The sequence below is a fragment of the Anopheles gambiae genome, chromosome 2 (genome assembly GCF_943734735.2).
Source record: "Anopheles gambiae chromosome 2, idAnoGambNW_F1_1, whole genome shotgun sequence".
Classification (NCBI taxonomy): Eukaryota; Metazoa; Arthropoda; class Insecta; order Diptera; family Culicidae; genus Anopheles; species Anopheles gambiae.
Genome location: NC_064601.1, coordinates 10,759,403 through 10,781,405, shown reverse-complemented (window position 1 = coordinate 10,781,405; position 22,003 = coordinate 10,759,403). Strand labels below are relative to the sequence as shown.

Below are 22,003 nucleotides of genomic sequence, written 5' to 3'. Positions count from 1 at the left end.
GTGAGCTCGCTCCATCACGCCGCTCCTGCGCTCTCCAGGGGAAGCAACACACACTATCGAACGACCATGTAACAAACAGGACCGAAACCGAGCGGGAAATATTTAAGACATTTCAATAATAGACCACCAAGCTCCGTCCAACGACATGGCAACCAACCGCACCGAAAGCAGCGGCGGAGCAGGGTGAAGAAGGTATCTCGGCGTCGTTAGATTGGAAGCTCGTTGTCCTTTTAGAAAATGGAAACCAAATGAACGAGCCCGGCAGGTCCAGGCTCGAGCCGTGCGGCGCGGTGAGGCTGATTGTATAAATAATCCTTACCAAGGTGATTGCTAACGGTTTAGCAGGAACAAGCATCGACCGTAGGGAACGGCAGTGTCTCGACCAAAACGATGGTCTGCTTCGCCGTGTGCAAGACGGCAGAGCACGGGTGGGGTCGAAACGGCGACAAGGTGCAAACCCGTACCGAACAAACAGGAATTGGATCTAATGAATGTCTGGAATGTGGCACCCCCGTACACCAACGTGTCGTTGAAAGGCAGTCCCCCTCAGTTGCCCGGTTGAAAAGGGGAGCAAGGTGGGACGCAAGGTGACACGGATACGTTTCTGCTCAGGTTCAGCAGCAGCAGCACATCGGTCTCCGGTTTGGCCCGAGTGATTACTTACCATTATCTTGTAAGACGCTGTCCGGAATGATTAGCCCTGGGTGCCGAGCGTCCCGACGGGTTGGAATGAGGGTCGGAAGGAAGTATTTCCGGGACCGTAGTGCTCACCACCGTATGCGACGCGCCCGGTGGGATTTGTGAGGGGAGAAAACACACACACACACACACACACGCAGGGGCAACATTTTACAGTATTAGATTTATTTTCACTCGCGTGTGAGCGGGCGACCAGGGTGTGTTTGAGTTTCGGGTGGGTGAGGAAATGCACTCTTCCTATAGGGGTGGTGCCGTAAACAGCAGTTAGATAGATTGAAAGACTGTATAAATTCGAATTCAATGCTACACTTAAGAGCATTCATGTTTGGATGTAAAATAATTACAAATGTTCAAGTTAAAGTTTTGATGTTTTACACAATACTATTGCACAAATCAATAAAAGAGGCTTTTATCATATATCAGTCAGCTGTTTTGTATGAATTTTGACATTTGGCGGCTGAAATCATGTTAACAAAGGTGGATAAAAGAAATCAGGTCATATGTGAGAGGGCTTACATCATTCTAAACTCGTTAACCATTGGTTTCCGCAAACAAAACATAGCAAATAGAACATATTTATTGGTTTATGTTTGTATGTTTATTCAATTTGCAGGAAAAATAAGTCATATTAACGAGAGAGTTAATCATTTTTGTAGTTACAAAATCTAAAATGAAGTAAGTAAGAGTATCAATTTCACTCAAATCGTCCAAATGTCTCACATATAATGAGTAATAATTATTCATTACTGTATTCATTATATGTTTTTTTTTATGATAAATAAGACTCGTAAAGCCCATAATATGTTTCCAAAGATATTTAATTGAAAAATGTTTCATATAAAATGCCTGAACAAGTTCAACAAACATAATCAACGATTTGAATCCTAGGAACCTTAAGTCAAGTGACGAATTGTCAAAATGCTCTAGATTCCGCCACCTGATCTCCTTCATCCAGCTTGATGTCAACACTCTTTACAAAAGCATACGCAAAACGAGCCTTCAATTTTCAACCTTAATTATTTCAACCTAAAAATATGTAAACGAACGCCGATTCGTCAGGTTAGCTCATGAAGGGTTGAATTTTATGGAAGGATTTGTAACTCACTCATTGCATTCATTTGCATCTTTTCCATCTATAATGAAGACAGTTCACAAACATTTGAAAGAATAAAAGCATGGTTGGTTATACGAACAGCATCACTACTTCATTAGAGGTGCTTAAATTGATTGACCCACCCTCCCACAAATTTAGAAAAGATTAATTGCAGAGTATCGCATTCCATTCGTGTGCAGCAAGTTTTGATAGTTTGTGCATATTCTACTTGAACATGCTACCACCATCAGCCCTCAACCATGATGCAGCGCTGAACTGACTCCCAATCAATCCAATGAAGAGTGGCATGGTTATACAACGCAACATACATGAAACCAAACATTAAAAGATGAAAGCAAAACCTACCAAATCAAATCAAACACTGATGATTTTAAAATCTGGATTACGTACTGCTCCCCAAAGCTCCCTTGCAGGAGCTCAAACACATCTTCTACCTCCCTCTGTTTTGGCACCGTAATTAGTGCCAGTATTTCAGGATTATATTTTACGATCCCCCATTACAGCGGTGGAGAACATTGATATGATCTCGTTCATGTGCTACCCTAGACACACACACACACACACACACACAAAGTATGTTGAATAATTGATAAATAATTATTCAAAACATCAAACTAAAATCCATCCAGACAGTTGGTACCATTGGAACGTTGGCTGCAGTCAATGGGTGGAAAACTACCAGCAACAGGAGGGGTGAGAAAACTAATCCCGTGTAGCAACTTCCAACTGCCTCTGTGCTGTGTGTTACAGTGCTGTGGTTTGTGCTTTTCCAACGGCACCGATTAGGATAGCGTTAGTACAAGTAAATTGAAGCAATCTTTCTCACGAGTGGCAATAAAAACCATCATCCTTTCATCCTCCGCCGCTACACGTTGCTGCACGTTTCATCGTCAAGCTGTTGTGTGCCGGGGCCGCAGAGCACAACAATAAAATATGATGCAATTAAAGACAGCACAGTGTGTGTGTGTGTGCTATGGTAGATGTTGCCATAGTACCTTCTCTGTTAGATGTTTCACTCTGAACGAACCGATACTGTTGATGGCCCTCTTTCTGTGTACGTGTTTTGTTACTGTGCTGGTGCTACGGTGCTTGTAATGCGGCAGCCACATGCCAATCGTATGTGCTTTGTGAGTTTTCCATCTTTCGATGAGTGCTGCTTTCCCACCAGACCGAGCATATGCCGTGGCGCTCTCCTTCGTAACGGGCAGATGAGTACGGCTTCCTGCACCACCACAGTGAAGGGGTTTTATTTTCTGCCTGGAAATACATTATTTAACACATCGTTGAGCAAAATTAATTGAATGTAGCAGTGCTTGAGCTGTGTCTGGTGCTAGGGAGTGCTTACTAGCACGGTTGGATGCTGTCGATCAGTACGTTTCCCTCGGTTTTCGACATAAGATGTGTTACCTTTTGAATCATGTTATAAAATTCACATTTTATGGAGATATAATACAAAGTTTAAAATGCTAACATCATAGCGAAAGTAGAGCTTATTTATACTGACGTTAAAACCGCGGTAATAGTAGGATTATTTAGGATGAAACATTCTCCAGCGCTTCAGGTTCTTTAGTCATCAGAAACCAACCAACAGAAAACTCCCTTTCTAGAGCAAACGAGACCAAGCAACAAAGCCCAAAACACATCCATCCCAATCAGCTTTCGGACGTGGCCGATGAGCCGGAAGAAATAATGACCAGCAAACTGTGCGCGAGCGCCGGTCCCCGCGGGCAGCATAATAATGTGCCAACTTTCCACCTCATCAATCCTGCAGCTCCTTCACAGTCCCTCTCTCTCTCTCTCGTCGTGTTTTGATCCACCTTTCCGTCGCTCTCGAGTGACCATCGATGGCGTCTCCCGTTCTAAGGCCCCGGAAATGGAATGCCAAAACGTGCGCGTGGAAGAAAATGTGCACAAAATTGAAACTCGCAACGGTGGGAGACCCTCCATTGCTCGGTTCGGAAGTGTGTCTCATAATTTTTCAAATGAGAAAATGAATTCATTACACAATGATGGATGGCTCGCTTTTCCGATCGTGATCGGGCTAGGCAATGTTGGGGAACGCTGTGACATTGCGAGAATTTCAAATTAGCACACCTTTGCGAGCACGCCCGAGGGAAACTTTGCATTATTTTTGTTTAAAGCAAGCAAGGACGCGTTTTTGTGTTTGGGGTGGCATGAATTGTAGTGTGCTCAAAAGGGACCAACTTAAAATTCATTCCATGTACTGTGCCGTAAAGTAGATTCTGGCGTTGAGCTCCAAACCAAACAGGAGTTGTGTCGTTCCAAAGTGTCTTTCCACATTCAAATGGTTTATCGCTGGTGTGTGTGTGGTTTATTGTTTGCCTCAATTTGCAACGGCAGCAATACATTTTTAGCGCTTCAGAAACATCTTTCTCATATCTAATCTTTCCTATCGGCAATTTGAAACTATTTTTTGTTTTTCAAAACCAAACTCCGGGCTTCTTTGACTGGCGCTTGATTGCTTGATTTCATTTGCCAACCAATCACACCAATCAAGGCGTGAGAGCGTTGGCCACAAATCCGAGTCCGTGCGAACGATGCCTGCCAGCGCAAACAAAGCTATCCCCAGGCACCCCAGCTTCCTGGATCTGGCGTCTGCTTTGGCGTCCTCCGCCCCGAAAGAAACCTTCCAACGGATTCGTATACCGCATGGCGCAATCAGGCAAGCGTGGCGTTCCGGCGCCGAGGATCGCTTTAAAAGATCAAACATAATTACTTCACTAATTGAAGGCAAACACAGCGGGCCGCGTGTTGATGGCCGCCCCTCCTAGCGGCGCCAAACTGTTGTGCGAAACGTATTCTTTGCACTGTCCTTTCCGCGTTCGATGGAAGCGAAATAAACACACAGGTACACAGGGGAGGGTAGGGACAAAGAAAAGGGAAGCACCGGGAAATGCTATCAGTGTAATCAGCAGCCCGTTCGCGCTCGTTTGCGGCGATTCCGGTCGTATTTTTTGACAATTTGATGCGCAAAATTAAATTGGGATCAATTTATCACCATCGGTTGGGTTCGGCAAAGAAGGGGCAGGGCGTCCGCTGTGCGCGGTCTGCGTTGTGCGTTGAAATTGACACAGGCATCACTGACTGTCAGCAGCGCTGATGGTGGAACGTTCACCGTTGAGCTACCAATAGTAAGCACAACAACAACAACAACAACAACAGTAGCTAAAAAAACCAGGTCGACGAATGACGCACATCCATCGATCGGTTGGCAAACAGCAGCGTCGCACTTTCTGCACGATGGCACGACACGACGGTTGCACGGGACTAGCGGAGACAGAAAGAAAAATGGAACCCAAAGCCAAAAAACCTGAACCACACCCGCTGGAGAAAGGATTAAGGATTAAGCAAACGCAACGATTCCATTGCCCGGGAAGCAGCCGATGAGACGCACCGGTTCAAGTCACAAGCCACTTCCGGTTTGCACTGTTGACATTTAATTTATTCAAAGCTATTTATCATAATACGCCCGCGGTGGCCCACGGTGCTGACGGGCGACGAGTTTACCGTGAAGGAGCCTCCGCACAGTGTGTGCGCAGTGTTTCGTGCCCGTGCCCCGCAACGGATGACAGATTCCAACCGACCAAACACTCAACATCAGCGGGACACAACTCACCTTACCGCCCGAAGCAAAATCTGTGCTAACTGTGGGGAGATGTTGGAGTTGGAGCGGGCTGACGAAGGCACTGTTGGGATTGATGACAGAAAACTAACCGAATGACAAATATTAGCAATCTATTTGAATTATGTTTACACGGTAAAATACCTTTACCCCCTGCCACGTGGGCGATACCACCCCAGCGGGCGATACACTATTTCGCGCGACCCCTTTGCCTAAAAACAGGAAGCGCCGCACAGCTAATGAATGGCAATTAGGCATTTAATTTGGTGTTTCAATCTAAACTCCCGTACTCTTAGAGATAGCGCAAAGCTTTCTGTATCGGGGTTTGTTTTTTCTTTTTCGTCTTTTTGTCAACATTGCTTTTGATGCCGTCAGGTGGTTGCGTGTGCCAATGTGGCAATTAATCGTGTGAATCTAACCATTACTTTTTGGCAAATGCAAACATTCGCATTAATACATGGTTCAGTAGGCAAGGATTTCAAAGCAATGTCGTGAGGGTTTGGGGCATATCAAACGCTTTCTGCATATTTGTGGTAAATGGAAGAAGCCTCTGACATAGACAAATTATCACACGAGAATGGGGCAAGAGCATTCCAATCCTTTCTTTTGTGCTGAGAAAAACACGGTGAGTGAATACTTTCTTCAATCACTGTTGGTTGATGGTTGAAAATAAAATATGTTAATTTTATCACACTCTTTTTCGTTTTTTTGGAGATCGTGGTTGCACTATTAATCCCAATATAAATTCCAACCAATCAATGAAGCATGCATTATCTTCTTGGAACGATTGGTTACATACTACTTAAACTGTTTCAACGACAGATTTTATCTTTCCTATACAAGCATTATTTCTCGTAGCCTGAAACAAATAGAAGCCACATACAATTTACCCTGTCAATCCTGGATTTCTATTTCCATCCCTTCCACCATGGCTCGGATGATGAAATTTCTCCCCCGTCCACAAATCGACACCTTCCTAGAATGGGAGGATTATTGGTCCACCGTTTCTGCCGCCAGCACTGGCAATTGTTGCTTTTGCTAATCCAATACAACCAGATGGATGAAACCGATTACCAGCCGTGCCCGGTCGATACCTTCCGTGTCAGATTTAACCTTTTTTTTTTGTTGTTTTGTTTTAGCTACCGATAGCAGCCAACCTCTCCCTTCGAACAAGGTCCACTTCAGCCGATCGCTTACGCTCGCTCGGAGATGGCCTGCAGGAGATGGCTTTATGCTATTGTCCAAGATGACAGGACAAACCTTCCACCCTGCCCATCGTTCGCCGTTCCAATAGCGCCCGCCCAACCACACCTTACACCTCCACGGGCATGCTCAATCAAGCGACGGCATTCATTGCCTACCGTCCATCGGATTAGGGGCTCATGGGGACACTCGGACACCTTTTGTGTAATAATATTTATTGTGATTAAATATAAGTCACTTCCAGGTGGGCCAGGTGGATCAGGTGACAGCTGGTACCAGCTGCCCGTTGGCTTTACCATCGTTTATCCATCCCGCCCACGGCACAGTGCGCCAGCGTGTCCATCCTTTGCTCATTTTGCTGGCTGGTGGTTTGGAGCTGTCGCCCATTGGCGCTCGGAGAGGGAGGAAAAGCCTCTTGCCTGTACGTTCCTATCTGCTTTCTGCTGTGCTGTGTTATTTTGTAGCTTGTCCCCCGGTGGGTGAACTTGCTTCCGTGTAACTGGCAGGTGGGAGGAGCCTTCGCACACACCCAGCCTCCCTTTTTTTTTCTCCACCCACCCACCCCATCGATCGGACAAACAGACGGCACGGCACTCATATTTCATCGCCAACATCATACTGCAGCAAGAATTAACAGGCTGACATTGTAATCTACCCATCCACAGCGGGAGGGCGTGTAGCTGGGCCTTCGCAACTGTGGCTTTTCGGAGTTGGTTCGTGCACGGGAGTATGTTTTGCCAAGAGAGAGAGAGAGAGGGAGAGAGCGGAAGAAAGCGACTCACTCCCTAGCAGAATATTTCCTCCGTATTGTGGATCAAGATTTAGATGCCAGAACCGGCAGCCGGATCAGCCTGGGGAGAGGAGGTTCATTCGTTCGCTGATGATAAATTTGTTACATTTTGCGTCTACACATTTACCGTTCTACCGGTTTTCGGTCTCCTGCCCGCTGTGAATGGTTTACCGCAAAAGCAACTTTTAAAACATCATTTTCACTTAACGAGCCTGTCGTGAAACATGCGCCCTCCTCTGGGAAAGTTGGACCGTAGTTGAAAGACCGCAGACGTTTTGATCGTTTAGGTTTGCCGATAGGAAATTTGTTTGCCGGTTGGTTCGCCAATTTTACCTTTCAGAAGATGGAAAAGTTGTGGGGGGAGTTGTGGCGCAATGTATTGAAGTAGTAATTGTTGTTGACGTGGACGCTGCTGTAATTGTTTTTGTTTCCCAATTCGAAAACAGCAGCGGAAATTGCAGAATAGAATACCAGGTGAAAACAGTGTTCGTGTTTCGGTGTTCATGTTTTGGTTCCTCTTATGACAATTGAAAATTGAAAGATTAACGAAAAGAAACATTAGTTGTGTTAAAACAACATATACACATTTCAATGCGAGGTTTAGATAGGTCTGTAGGACTCACAAAAAGCACCATTTTGTAACCTTTTGAAAACGTTTTGAGGTAGACTGATTGTAAACATCGTAAATGGACAATTGATAAAAAAAGGATTGCAATCTAAGGACAAATTATTTTATATTGAATTCTAGCTACAAATTGGTATAAAAAGCGATGCTTTACCATGCTGAGGATGAAACAGAAATGTTATACTAAATATTATAATTAATAGACCTTCCAACTGCCTCAGCTTTCACACCATATCATCATAACAATCAATAAAATGGCAAATTTGGGGCAAAATTTTGTGTAGCAAAAATAGCACGATAATGGACCCAACCTCAAAATCCTAATGGTAAGTATCGCTATGATTGCTACGAACATCGAGAGAAAACATTATTATCATCATTAGGCACGACAGCCAAATGGACATCCCCGTGCGGTGCCATTCATCAATCGTTGCTCGGAAAAGGGACTTTCGCGGTCAGGCAGTTCGTTTTATCTGCCCCATGTAATGAGCAGTTAGTTTGACCTCGCATTGATACTTCCGTGCCAAAGCGTACGGGCGTATGAAAGACCGAGCAGAGAATGGAAAACCTTTCTCGGTGCTTATCATTCAATCAACCAACCATGGTGACGCAAACACACACCCACACAGCCACACACACATACACAAGGACGGGTAAAAAGTGAAGGGAATTTAGGCTTACGCTGTCCACGTGGCCCACGCTTTGTTTTGCGAGAACAATCACCTTTAATTCGACCTAATTAATAGCGGACCAGTCGTGATGGATGGGTTTCGAGCATGTCAATGGTTATATTTATAAAGCACGTAAATTGAGGTTGGAGCTGTGTTTGTGAATGTGTGTGTGTGTGTGAGAGAAACAGAGAACCAATAAAATGATGCAGAGACTAGGACGGAGGTGGAAGCTTTTCCTCTCGCAAACAACCATGCTCACTGACCCGGTTATTTAATCATTTCCTTTCGCATTCCCTGTCCATCGTTTCAGATGTGCCGACTCACCTGGAGAAGGTGCTGGTCAACGAGACGGCCCAAATCAAATGCGACGTCTCGTCCAATCTCACGAACGATCGCATCCTGCTAGTGGTGTGGTACAAGGACAATGTGCCGATCTACAGGTAAGCTTACAATGCGATATTAAATGCGATCTGAACGCAAAGCGGGCACACGCAAGCGGTTCCACATCAAAAGACGAAGCAATTTCGCCAACATTTTCACTGATCGGTATCGGAATGCAGCAGAAACAACATTTCAAACCCGCCACGAAATGGCGCAACCAATTTCGTTGCACACTTCAAGGGTGGTGCCTTTGACTTGATTCATCGCAGCGGAAACGTATTGACGATCGTTCTACTCCATGGCTGCCCGTGTATTTTCCCGTGACTTTGCAAACCGTTTCACCGTGAGTAAATATATTCATGCGCTTTTGCCCGCTACCGACGCTATTACGGTGTGGCTGGTTTGTCTTTGGCCAATTCGTGGCCTTACCCTTGGGTGGCACACACACACACACACACACACACACACACAAAGGCACCGGTGGCAATGTCTTGCTTGAAGCCTTCTTATCACGCTGATCTCTGGCTGCCGTTCATTTTGCTCTTGCCATTTTTTCCCCTTCCCCGCTGCTTCCGTTGACGATGGTGACGAAATGATCGTAAAATATTCAAACCATCAATCTTCTCGTTTTACACGACCGAACGAGCGAACCCGGTGGCGGTGTCGAATGAAAAGCGTCCGCGTTTGGGGCGCCAGGCAATCGGGCCGATAAACCCGAATCGCCAATTACGTTCCTGCTTGCATACGGGCGCGCGTATCGCAGGAAACGCCATACTTGAAGTGAGACTGGAAGTAGAAAAAGGGAGGTTAAACTCCTACACAAACACACACACATGCGCGGAGCACCCTCGTACACTGCTGGTTGGGATGACAATCTCGATACTCGGGGCAGAGGGACAAGCATGGGTAAAAATAATTTACATATCGATAACTTCATCCAGCGCATCGTTCGGTTCGTCGTGCTGAGAGAGGAAAATTCCGGATTTTTTTATGTACCATCACCTACAAAACCATTGACAAAGTCGGTAGCAAACTGGTTCGGCAGCTTGGGACTGATGACAAGATCAACACATTCAAGGGCGCAGCTCATAGCAGCCGAAGAGAAGAGAGAGAGAGTGAGGAAAAAAAAACAGAAAGCTATTCACAAAGCTATCACAGCCACTTTACCATCACCCAGCGCCGGGGTGAAAAACAATTTTCAATCTAACTACCATATTTCACCCCGCCGGGCCATCTTTCCTTCGCACCGTTGCTCCGTGCCATGTCTAAGCGTTGTTTTTGTAGGAAAGTGAAGATGAACATGTGTGTGTGTGTGTTTTTTTTTTTTTTGCATAAAAATCTCACATAAAAATACATCCATGCATCAGCCCACACCGAGAAGCTAACAGTCTGTGAGAACGGGGAAAAACGGTTCCCACAGCCCCACCGGTACACTTACTCACACACGGATCCACGGATGCACATGCTTTGCGTAGGCCATTGCCAGCAGGCAGCGTCCTTAGCATAAACATATCGTCTATTTTCATAATAATATTGAGTAAGAATAGCATCAAACACGTACCCGTAGCCAGGAAACGCTCATGTACGCACCTGGTAAACGAACGTTCCCACCCGGAGCGGAGCGTTCAGATTTTTAGCCCAACGCCCAACGGGGTTTCCTTCCCAGTGCGCACAATATGCGCCCTCTCTTTCGCTCTCTCTTTCTCTCTCTCTCTCCACTGAAACGCAAATTGGATTGGATATGTGATGAGGATCGCAAACAAGATTCTGCTCTCCGCCATGCGTGGTGAAATACGCACTGGTTGCCTTCGGTTGGTATCGACTTCACGTGTGACATGGTGTACAAGGAGTAGAGGGAAAGGAATGGGAAAGTGATTGGTGGGCTGAGGGTGTGATACTTGTGTATTCATAAGTGATGGCTTTGCATAGAATGTGTGTTGCTACCTATATGCTGCCGATCGTTTCCATCGTTCTACTTCGCTTGCCCGTGAGGAACTGACTTGGTTGTTTCGTCAATCTAATGTGTAAGCCTGTTCGTTTTAGGCGGTGAAAATGGAGCTGAAAAGATGCTTCTGGTGTAAGGGTAGATGTATGCATATCTAATATTTAGCATAGCAATATAAAGCATTTTGTTCAACCTGCAACTGGGTGTTATCTAGACAGCTTCTGGAGCAGCTTCTGTAGGCGTAATGTTATTTATATAGATTTACTAAGCTCTCTTGTGATATTTTTTCTTACATTTATGACTACTAATTGAAAATGTAATTGGAGTAGCCATTGAGAACTATTAAACTGCATTGCATTTGCCTAATTTGAACCATTTTTGTCTATGCATCGAATTATCGAAATAAGATAGCATGGTAATTCGATTAAAGTAATTCCTACCACGAAAAGTAAAGTGTATGCAGGTTTCAAAGTGGAGTTTCCCAGCACCACCAAAATCATTGCTATTACGTTCGTTTTTAATCAGCAATTTTTGGTGCCGTGACCAGGATTCCGTACACCCTTAAAAATGACACACATTTCAGAGCTTTAAAGAGTATCTTATAACACGCTCCTTGACGTGAGGGAAAAAAACACAAGCACGCAAGCGGTTGGGAGCAACGTCAAAGCCAGCACGAACAAATACATGGCCATGGCGTACATCGTAATCTCCCTGGAACATCCTGGATATAAATTTTCATCCCGTTGCACGCCGCCACCGTCGCGACGGGCGAAGAAAAATAACACAGGTCGTCGTGCGTCGTTTGTTACAATCCATTGAGGGGAAGCAATGGCAGCCGGGAATTTGTTTTTTCGTTCGAGCCTTTCCCATCTCACTCGCCATCGTCTGCCGTCGTCTGATCGATCGTCTACATGTCGGACTATCTTTGCAAAGCGTCCCGTGCTGCCTCGTTTTCGATGGATTCGTTCTTCGAAGGCTTTTCAAACGCCTCCCCTGCCCAAAAGTAAAACGCAAAGTAAGTGATAGTGATATTGAGTGGCTTTCACACACACACACACGCACACACTCATACAGAACAGGTTCCCTCCACTCTACCTTGCTGTACCGTTTTTCACATGCAATAAGGGAAATGCTCTTAGCTGCCACGGAAGCTCGCCTGAAAGTGCTTCACTCAACCTTGCTTGTTCCTCGCTCCTTTTTTTGTGATCGATGACGAAAACACGACGAGCTTCTAAATAAATGGATTTGTTCGCTTTCGGTTTGTGGGCGTGCGGGAAGATCTTTCGCTACCACATATAAGTCAAACATACACACATACACACATCTTGCACACACACACACACACACACAGACATACAGATACAAAGGTACACAAACGCATGGCAAAAGGAAGCTCATCGGGCCGGAGTGCCAAGAGGATGGATTTGAATATGTTTATCGTGCGGAAGGCACAGACGGTTTCCGCAAAGACAGCACGGCGACGGGTCCGGGAAGACAAAAAAGTGACGAAGTGGATTTTTTGAGCATGTGTACAGAAGAAAGCACCGTGCCCTGTTGTGGGGTATGGTGGCTGGCGGAAATGGTACGGGTCACACTAATGGAAGTTTGCGGGCTGCCATCTCCAACGTCCCAACGCAGCGCACGACACAACGACGATCTTGATTATAACAATGAACTTCATCCCGGGAACCCACTTTCCCAGAACGTCGCTGACGGGGAACAGATCATCGATTCCGCATAATGTTCCGGAATAATGGTCGAGCACGCTGTCAATCAAGGTGATTAATAGGAAAAGTCGGCGAGCTGCAGGTTAGCAGAGCAATTTTAAGGTTTCCTCACATCTCCGGCGCTCGGAGGGGACACGTTCAAAGCTAACTCTAATGCATTCTCGTGAAATCTATTTGTAGATCAGTAAATAAAATTCTTCCAAGGAAAATATTTCTATTAACAGTTACAGCGCAAAATGAAATTCAACCCGCAAACCTTGAAACGCGTTTGTTTCCATGCTCGATGGATTGTAACACACGCTTCCCATCACACTCGATTCGATTACAATCATTTCCTGTTATTACTATTGCGCAGCCACAAACACTCCTTCAGACGTAACAGATTGTGCCGCACCAAACCGAAAGTGAACCATTTCCATCCTCTAATTCGAACCATTTCCCTCCGGTAGCTCGAATTTCTTAATGAACACCCAGTTGGAATGAATGAGCCGATGCCCTCTCGAAATTGATACCTCGTACAGGCGGCAGGCCCCGCAAGGTTACCCGACATCCTGCAACAGTGCCACTTCGCACTTGGAGTGCTCATCGACGTACGGTATCGATACATTTTCCTTCGGTCCCGGCAACGGTTCCAAACCCACTTGAGACGCAACATCTTCTCAAGATGATGCTGAGAAGCTGTCAAACCACTCCGTCGTTGTTGGAGGATCTCAGGTTCGATTGTTTAAGTGTGCGAGGGAGGCGGCGCGCAAGGTGGACCATGCGGTGGTATGAATTCTTGATTTCGAAAGCCGGCTTGCCATTGCCCAGACACTTCAAACAGGCCGGGGGCAGGAAATTCAATACGGAGCATGAAGCACGAAACCGTACGCTACACCACTCCACACCGGTCACACACATGGATGGGGCTCGAGACATTCGGCTAGGGTGAAGCGAACGGCGGCCCGATTGGTAGCGACCGGATTCGGAGGCTAGTGCGCTTGATGTACGTGCTACAGGTCCACGGCCGGGTAGTTTGCTAATCCGATATCGACACTGATCCCTCCCGATAGCAAGATTATTCAAATAAGGTCAAGGCCTTCGGAGGGAAAGCTTGGCGCCAAGTCAAGCAGAGCTGGGAATCGGCAAAGGTACACCATACAGGCTGGAAGCCTTTACTGTTCTACATTGAATGCGGCGGCCAACAAACGGTACGTAAATCCTGCAAAACCACTTCAATTTATCGACAAAACTCAATACCACATACCGCCGTTGCTTCCAGGCGGGTGGGGTGAAAACAAAGTTTTTCTTCGCTCAAGCAACGACAAACCGAAACGGGTCGTGCGCTATGCTTAGCCGAGGGGCTTTGAGAAGTTGAAAACGAACTGTCCGGACGAGAAGCTGGTAGACAACGCAATTGATGGGCCGATGAAACTCAATACAATTTTATTTATTTTTTGCATCGTTCTAATTTGCTACGACCTGTGTGTTGGGGACTCCACCTCAGCCAACTCTCTTCCATGCGTCGTTTTTCATCGAGCACACAATTAGGACAAAATGAGGCATAAAAAAGAAGCTTGCTGGGGCCTACAGGGACCGCTAGCCGGATTGAAAGTCGAGCTATTTGTCAAAAAAACGTCTTCATTTGTCCCACCAGCCTTTCGGAGGGATATTACTTTGGTCCCGTCCGTTTGAATCAGCCTGGAAGAAATCAGATTATTGAATCTTGGTGCCTTTTATTCGGAGTTGTTTTGCTGCTTTTCCATTGCATGAACCGTGCTTAACGAGTTTCGGTGTTTGGTTGGTAAACCGTAGAACCCACCGGGCGCATTGGCAAGGCACAGGACGACGGCAGGAACTTCATCGTCATCGTACTATTTTCGGTAAAAAGAAAAACCCCGCTCCAGATAGATAGGAAGGCAATAGCTACCTGAGAATGGTACCCGGGCAGCACAGAAACGGTACGGGGTTCCAGCTCCTGCTCGATGCAAATCACTATCCACTTTCATGTGACAACTCCCTGGGACGGGACTCCCATCCGATCCAATGGAAGTTGCTACGACATGTCAGCGCAATAGAATGAAATGTCAAAAGTCTCCTGACCCAAAAGACTCGGCCACCCTACAGAAGGAAGGTATTTGCTTTTGGCAAGCGGAAATAAAATGTATGTTGCCAGGTACTGGGCAGCAGCTACTGGGAGGATATTGAATGGATTTCCATGCACACATAGAGCGCTGCGCACCAGGGACGTACATAAAGTTGTACGACTTTTCCTACACTTCACGGGTGCGGGTATAGCCGTAAGCATCGATTCGTCCCGGATCATAGCGAGTCCCATTTCCGTGCCAAATCCTTGGAAACAGATTTTGGGATGTGCAGTACAGGGAGTTGGTGCTTTCCGGGGCGTTGAATAGGGCTATTTCTTTTTCTCTGTTGCGAGTCCCAGACCGTCGGTTCCCATCCCCAATGTTGTGCCCGTAACTTTTAACGATTTCAATTTGCCGACATGTTATCGGGAAGTTCATCACCTATGTTGCTTGCAGGGGAAGAAAAAAAAACATGCTCACGTACCTTTACTTTTCTCTCTTCCTGGCAGCTACGATACACGTGGACCGCACGTCAACTCGCCGTCTCATTGGAAGGATGTCGCCATCCTGGAAGATCGTGCCAACTTCAAAACGACACGCGAGCAAAGCCGGGCGGTGCTGGTCATCAGTCCTGTACAGGTACGTTCAGTTTTATCTCGTCGCAAAGCAAGAACTAATAAGCAGAATCAGTTGGAGCGGGACACAACGCCGCACAGATAAAGCCACTCTAATTATTTGACTGTTTATGGAGCTTTCACAACCACCATTTCAATGGCTAATATCTTAAAATTGCACAAATCTAACCAAAAAATAACAAAATCATCGAGAAAATTCTCCATCTCAAATTCAATTACGCATCATTACCGCTTTGCTCTGGCCAAAGATCCAATCACAGATGATAACGTTGACGTAAAGAAACAGCGCCCCAATATTTGTCCATCCCATTTGCGATCCTATCCTTCGCGTGCCATTCGGCACCGCTGCCATTTCCAATTACTTCCCAACGAAACCTGCCACTCAATCACTTCAAGCGTCAGTGATTTCCATTCATCTCGGTATTACGCCATCACAAGATTCTGTCCCCGCACCGGACTGTTGAATTGAAATTCCATTTTTACACACCATCACTTCCCACCGACCTTCCACCCGCGGCACACCCACTCTGTAGTGCCATCCATCCCATGCGCCCTGCTAGAAAATGTCTGTACAGCTGAGGGCAAAGAATGGACCACGCGAGAAAAACACATTGAAAAACGATTGGAATTAAATTCGCGAGAAGATGGACAAGGCACTGGGAGCACAAATTTGCATTTCGCTTCAATAGTAGCCATTTTTCCTCCTGTTTTCTGTCGCATTTTTTACCCCTCAGCGCCGCACAGCAATGCTCCTATTCGGCCGGCTAGCCCATTTCCTTTCGAAGGGTAGCGTTCACTGTAGCAGCAGTTTAAATGCTTTCTCCCTCATTGCATCGTTGGTATTTTTATAGCGCTGGACGCCTTTCTTCTCATCCGAGCATTTGCGTGTCAAAGGAAATAAGTAATATTACATACGTTTCACAAAAAAGCACTCCAGTAACAACAACATACCAATCCAAACGAGCGGCTTTGATGGTTCCGTTCCGTGAGTAGGCGGCACGTTCGTGGGAGCATTATTTCGCATTTTAATCGAAATCAATTGCTGCTCATCTCATCGACGATTAATTGGTGCATCCCACGGTTGACTGGCTCGGACCCATTTCGGTCCCTCTTTCTTGCTGCTGCTACGGCGCGAAAGCACACACAGCTTCGTGATAAAGCACGACTGCTGTCGATTAGATTCACAAATCGATACGAGCCCCCATTCAACACACACATACACACAGATACACACGCAAAACAGATTTTAGCTTCCATTCCATTCTGTCTCAGGACCAATCCATTGCCAACGCAGGCAAGTATTGCAACGGGGATGGAAAGATTATTTCTTCGGCAAACCCTGCGCCAGCGCTCCGTTTGCCGAGACGTTCGGCTCATTGGCGAGAGAGTGTCGACGGGACTAGGGGGAAAGAAAATATATTGCGATCATTAGGGAATTCCACTCAACCATGCAAGAAATGCTGCTGCAGCGTGTTCGGTTCAGTGTGGATTAGCTTCGGCGAAACGAGATTTCAATTGCTGCTGTCCGGGGAGATTGGTCATTTATTTCGGTCCAATTTTGCACCCACTTGCACCGCCGTGGGCGAGGCGATGATGAGCTTGAGGATTTGGGTTTCGGCAGCCGAAGGATTGACTAATGCGGAGCTTAAGGACGACGAAGGTAGCCCGTCTGTTGACTAGCCGAGCCCAAACGGTCTTGCTGGAAGCTGGAGATCGGTTCATTTTTTTGTGATCTTGGGTCAATGTCAGTTATTTGAATTAATAAGCAAATTTCAATAGAACTTCAGCAAATGGACTAGAATCAATGAACTTTACAAACCTCACATTGAACATTGAAACAATCTGCATCATATAATTTAATCTTACTTTTACAACAACTCTATTCATGCACATTTATAATCATTTTCAATACTTTCCAAACCCAAAACAAGCATAAGAAGTGTTTTTCATATCGTCGCAGCCGGAATAATAAGTGCACAAGATGCAATGAAACAGCTTGTCGTACCGCTAAATCCGTTTCCGGCGGACTGCTCACGCTTCACATACACACGGAAAACACTACTCTCATTCTAATTCTTCCCTTCCCTCTTTTCGCCTCGTTACAGAAAAAGGACGCCGGAATCTTTCGTTGCCGTGTCGACTTTTTGCTATCACCTACGAAAAATAGTAATGTAAATCTAGAAATTGTGGGTAAGTAATCGCACCGAAACTACGACACACACAGCTAACACACACGCCAATCCGGAAATATACATCTTCAACTGCTCCACTTTTTCCGGCTTTTATCCCCTCGCCCTGCCAGAGTGCACAACCTTCCATTGTTAGACGTCCCGGTCGCTGTGTTTCTTTCTCTTATTATTTTTACCAAACACGTGCGGAACTACAGAAAAGAACGCCTGACAATTGCAATCACCGCTGGGGAGCTATGTTTCTAGCTCTCTATATGCGACGCTCTTCCTTTCTTTCGCAGCTTCGGTGGTTTGGTTTGTACACTGTGCGCATTGTTTGCCGTCAATGGTTCCGGCCGAACGGAGGAACGGGTTTGGCTCAAGTCCGGAAAGCACCAATACCACTCGCCTGCCAAGCATCGCACAACAGCACTGGGAAGCACTGGGTGCTAAAATGAATGAAATGGGTGCTTTTCACTCACAGCCGCTCGACGAGCCATTCTGTTTGAAACACGAGTCACAGGTTCATTGCACTTTTCACTCGGGAAGGGGGGGGGGGGGGGGGTGGTGCTTGGGAAGAATTTTAATTGGGAAGCACCCGGTTTCGGAGGAAAACAATTGCACTGGAACAATGCACCACCGCAACCGTAGTTCCGGGCAGGGGGGATATGCAGGGCTGCAAATCAGGTGTGCGCAACAATGCACCCCACGGTCCGGAAAATGATTATTAGAAGAGGTGACTTCCATTCCCCAAACGAGCGCTGACCACAATGCGTATCCGCTGTGTGGTGCTTAATTGTGTTCCAGGATGCTTTGTGTGCAAAGCTGTGGCTTCTCGTGGCGGGTGGTTGCATTGTGTACGTGTGAGTCGGTGGGTGTGTGTGAGCATTCTTACGACGAGGAAGCCACAGTCAAACAGGGAAGCAAACACTTTCTTTTCGCCGTGCTGGAAATGAATTATTTTTAATCCACAGTGTGTCTGGGCTTTCATCGCAATGTCCAACGCAATCAGACAAAAAGCGTTTGTAAAATAATTGCAATGACTCAGCAGAACCGCATCCAAATCCTTCCACCAGCGATGCCAAGCCATTAAACGATATGTTTTAAGCTCATCTGTTGAGCCGCTTTTGCCATGTTCGCATTAAAATGATGCACCACCACCACCATCATCATGCCCAGAGCACCACGTGGCAGCAAAACCGCACAAGCGTCGCCAATATAATGGCAATGAAAAAGACACCCGGACACACGTTTGCTAGTTAAGCCCGTTTTTTGCACCACATACCGTACCTTGTGTGTGTGTGTGTGTGTGTGTGTGTGTGTGTGTCTGTGTGTATGAGGGTGCTAACCAACATCAAACGATGACTTGGCAACCCCGTCGTATGGAGCTTCCGTGAGTGCGTCGCCGGTTTTTACTGCATATAATCATCAATGTGTGGCTATCATCAACGAAATTGCTTTTCATGCCACCGTAAGGACTTACTCGCTCTCTTTCTCTCACACTGTCTATCTCTCTCTCTCTCTCTCTCTCTTTGACTTAGTATATGGGAAATGAATGAGGAAAGAGATGCAGAGCGATGCATATATCAAGATGGAGGCAGCGTTCTTTAATTCCGCGAGATGCGCTGTACACGGGAAAGAAGCATAAAAAGCGTACCACCCATTCATCCCTGTTTGCTCACACCGCCACCACCAGGCGCCGATTCGACAGCTCAACATTTAAATTATGCAAATGCAAAGCATGCAGTACACTTTCGGTGATTGCGAACAATAAACCCCACGCTCGTCCGCGGTACGCGCTCTCCTCCCTTGCCGCATAATCATCATTATTCACCTGTTGGGTTTGCTGAAGCACACGCTGTGTTTTATGGTGGTGCTTTTAAGTGCGCTTCTTAAGCTTTAAATTCCATACTTTTAGTGCCCTTACTTTCGGGCATATTTTCCACCCGCTCCCACTTTTCGGATGAATCGTAGGAAGAGGACGATCGTACGGAAGGTCTATTTTATGGTCGCACTTGTTACTACAAGTAAAGATACGATGTTTGAGCAAGATTTATCCGCATTTTCAATTCGCTTGCACGTTTACAACTCCGCTTACAAGTAAAAGTCGCCACGAATTCTGTGAAAAACAAAACAAAAATAGCATTACACATTAAGCACACAATCATTTGATCTTACCGCTCAAGCTTGAGCAGTTCCTTACCTTTGCGCATATATACCGAGGCGATCCTTCGTGGGCATTAGGCACACGCGTGCCCCGAAGATCGTCGGACACTTCTTGCCGATGATGGGGTTGTTTGGGTCGAGGCTGCTCACGAACAGACTCACCGCGTACCTGTGACTGCACTGCAGCGCCCCGGCTAGTTCGCTCAAACCATCACCCTTTGCGTTGCAGGGCTGCTGCGGATGGTAGCCCTTGTTGGGCAGGAAGTTCTGCGCACCGTCAAGCACCTTTCCGAAGCCAGCCGTGTAGCGGGAGGTGTAGATCACCTGCACGTACTGTGCGTCCGACGCATCCAGCCGGCGCTTAGGCCCAATGTCGACCGGGTGCGAGAAGAGCGGACCGGCCGGATCGAGCGCATAGATCGTACCGATCCGGTTCGGCAGCAGCTTACCCGTCAGTCCGGCAATTTGTCCACCCATGCTGAACCCAATCAGGGTCACACGCTCGAGCGGGAAGTACAGCAGGCTGAGGTTCTGCAAAAATCCGAACAAATACTGCGCCACCAGCGGTACGCTCTGGCGGGCCGCGATCTGATACCCAAACTCGGAGTACGCTCTCCAGTCCAGCAGGCAGTAGTTGGTGTTGTTGGCGAAGCGCAGATACGGCATCGTCAGCGCGCTGTACGTGCTGAGGTTCCTCTCCTGCCAGCCATGGATGGCGATCGTCAGCGGCAGCGAAAAGTTCAGCTTGCTCTGCAGGTTCACATCGCCGACCAATATTTCCTGGAAGCGGGGCTCCCTCGTCTTGGTGCAGGTCAATCGGATGCTTTTCTGGGGCAGCAGCGTAGAGAAGCCGGCGGTTCGGGGCGGTGGGTCGATGTTCAAATCCAGCAGCCGTGCCAGCGGACCTTCCGCCAGCTGCTCCAGAACGGATATAAGATCTGCGCTCGTGGCAGCAGCCAGGTTGCCGCACAGCAGCACAGCGAGAAACGCAACGAGCTTAACCATACTGGCGTGTCTGCGTTACGCAGCGAGCAGACGTGTTATGGTGCCAGAGACTTAGCGACACGTTTTAAGCAGTTAGCGTAACGCGCTCGCTTCGCATTTAAATGGTAAAAATGTGCGTCGATTTTGTTCGCAAACAAGGAAACCGGTGCAAATGGGACGACTACGTGGAGGCGTTTGACTAAGGAGTTTTGCCAGTTGTTTAAACATGTTGAGAGCCGAAAAACAGAGCCGAGGAAAGCCGTCTCATAGCAGCAAGTAACTTGGTGTGTTTCGTGACATTCTAAATAACCTTGGGCGCAGCACGAGTTGAAGGGTTATTTTGACATTTGGGACATGTGGTACACATGTTCAAAGACCAATCTTTGTAACTTTTTCGGACCTCTATTCGAAGATTTTGCAAACAAACACACTTTTATTACCAAAACTGAACCGTGTGTTATATCCAAATGAGTGTTTGAATAGGGTGCAGCTGTGCTGACAAATGTGATCAACACAGAGTGCCAAAATGAGCATATTGCTAGTAAAATGAATCAGCAACCCGATATTTCTAGAACTGTAAATCTCTGTTTAATAATTTTATTAGATACTGAGAAGGAAATTGTCTTAAAAGTTCTTCAGATTTTATTATCAAAATAACTTGTAATCGATCAATCGCTTGGTGTTTAAAGCAGTGCCTTGCGAAATAACCTTTAATCGTGTTTTCAAACCAACCTTCACTGCTTTGTTTGAGTTAAATTGATAAAAAAGATGCAAGATAGCTTAACCTTCAGCACTGTATTTAATCATTTATCTCGTAACACAACACTACCTTCGTCAATCATTATGTGGATAATAATAGCGCTTGGATGCTTGTGTTGTACTGCTCACGTGGCCATCTAGAGGCTGAAGGGGCTGAAATACAGACAACATTGTAACTATTTTTACTACCATCATCCTTAATCCGGCCCTTAACAACGTGTCGGATCGAAGCGGGATCTCACGTGGCGTACGTCGGTGATAAGGGACGATTGACATATGCTTACCGGTCGGCAAAGCCGGTCGGATATATTTACATCGTTCATCCGACCCACTGTCTGGCGTGCGTAAGGCACGGTTCGATCCTATTCATGCCATTCCAGTGCCCATTGCCCGACCAACTGACACCGTAGCGTATGTATTCGTCTAG

General features: G+C 46.6%; 2 protein-coding genes across 7 annotated transcripts in view; one reads left to right on the top strand and one right to left on the bottom strand.

The window, feature by feature from the left end:
* The window catches only part of LOC1281286 (hemicentin-1), a 186,383-nt gene that overhangs the window by 49,773 nt on the left and 114,607 nt on the right, over positions 1-22,003 (top strand). For all 6 annotated transcript variants that reach the window (XM_061643057.1, XM_061643056.1, XM_061643058.1 and 3 more), the window contains 3 exons: positions 9,056-9,185; positions 15,374-15,503; positions 17,605-17,689. In XM_061643057.1, coding sequence (XP_061499041.1) covers positions 9,056-9,185; positions 15,374-15,503; positions 17,605-17,689 — 345 coding nt within the window. The remainder of the gene's footprint in view (positions 1-9,055; positions 9,186-15,373; positions 15,504-17,604; positions 17,690-22,003) is intronic.
* On the bottom strand, positions 19,665-20,897 carry LOC5667789 (endothelial lipase). Its single transcript, XM_001689268.3, has 2 exons — positions 19,871-20,897; positions 19,665-19,786 (listed from the first exon to the last, which is right to left on the bottom strand). The coding sequence occupies exons 1-2, from the start codon at positions 20,836-20,838 to the stop codon at positions 19,762-19,764; spliced, it is 993 nt and encodes a 330-aa protein (XP_001689320.2). The 5' UTR covers positions 20,839-20,897; the 3' UTR covers positions 19,665-19,761.

Coding starts and splice junctions, on each gene's coding strand:
- LOC5667789 (XM_001689268.3), bottom strand. CDS start 20,838: ATGGTTAAGCTCGTTGCGTTTCTCGCTGTGCTGCTGTGCGGCAACCTG. Junction 19,787..19,870: donor CTCGGTATATATGCGCAAAG/GTAAGGAACTGC, acceptor TGTTTTTCACAG/AATTCGTGGCGACTTTTACT.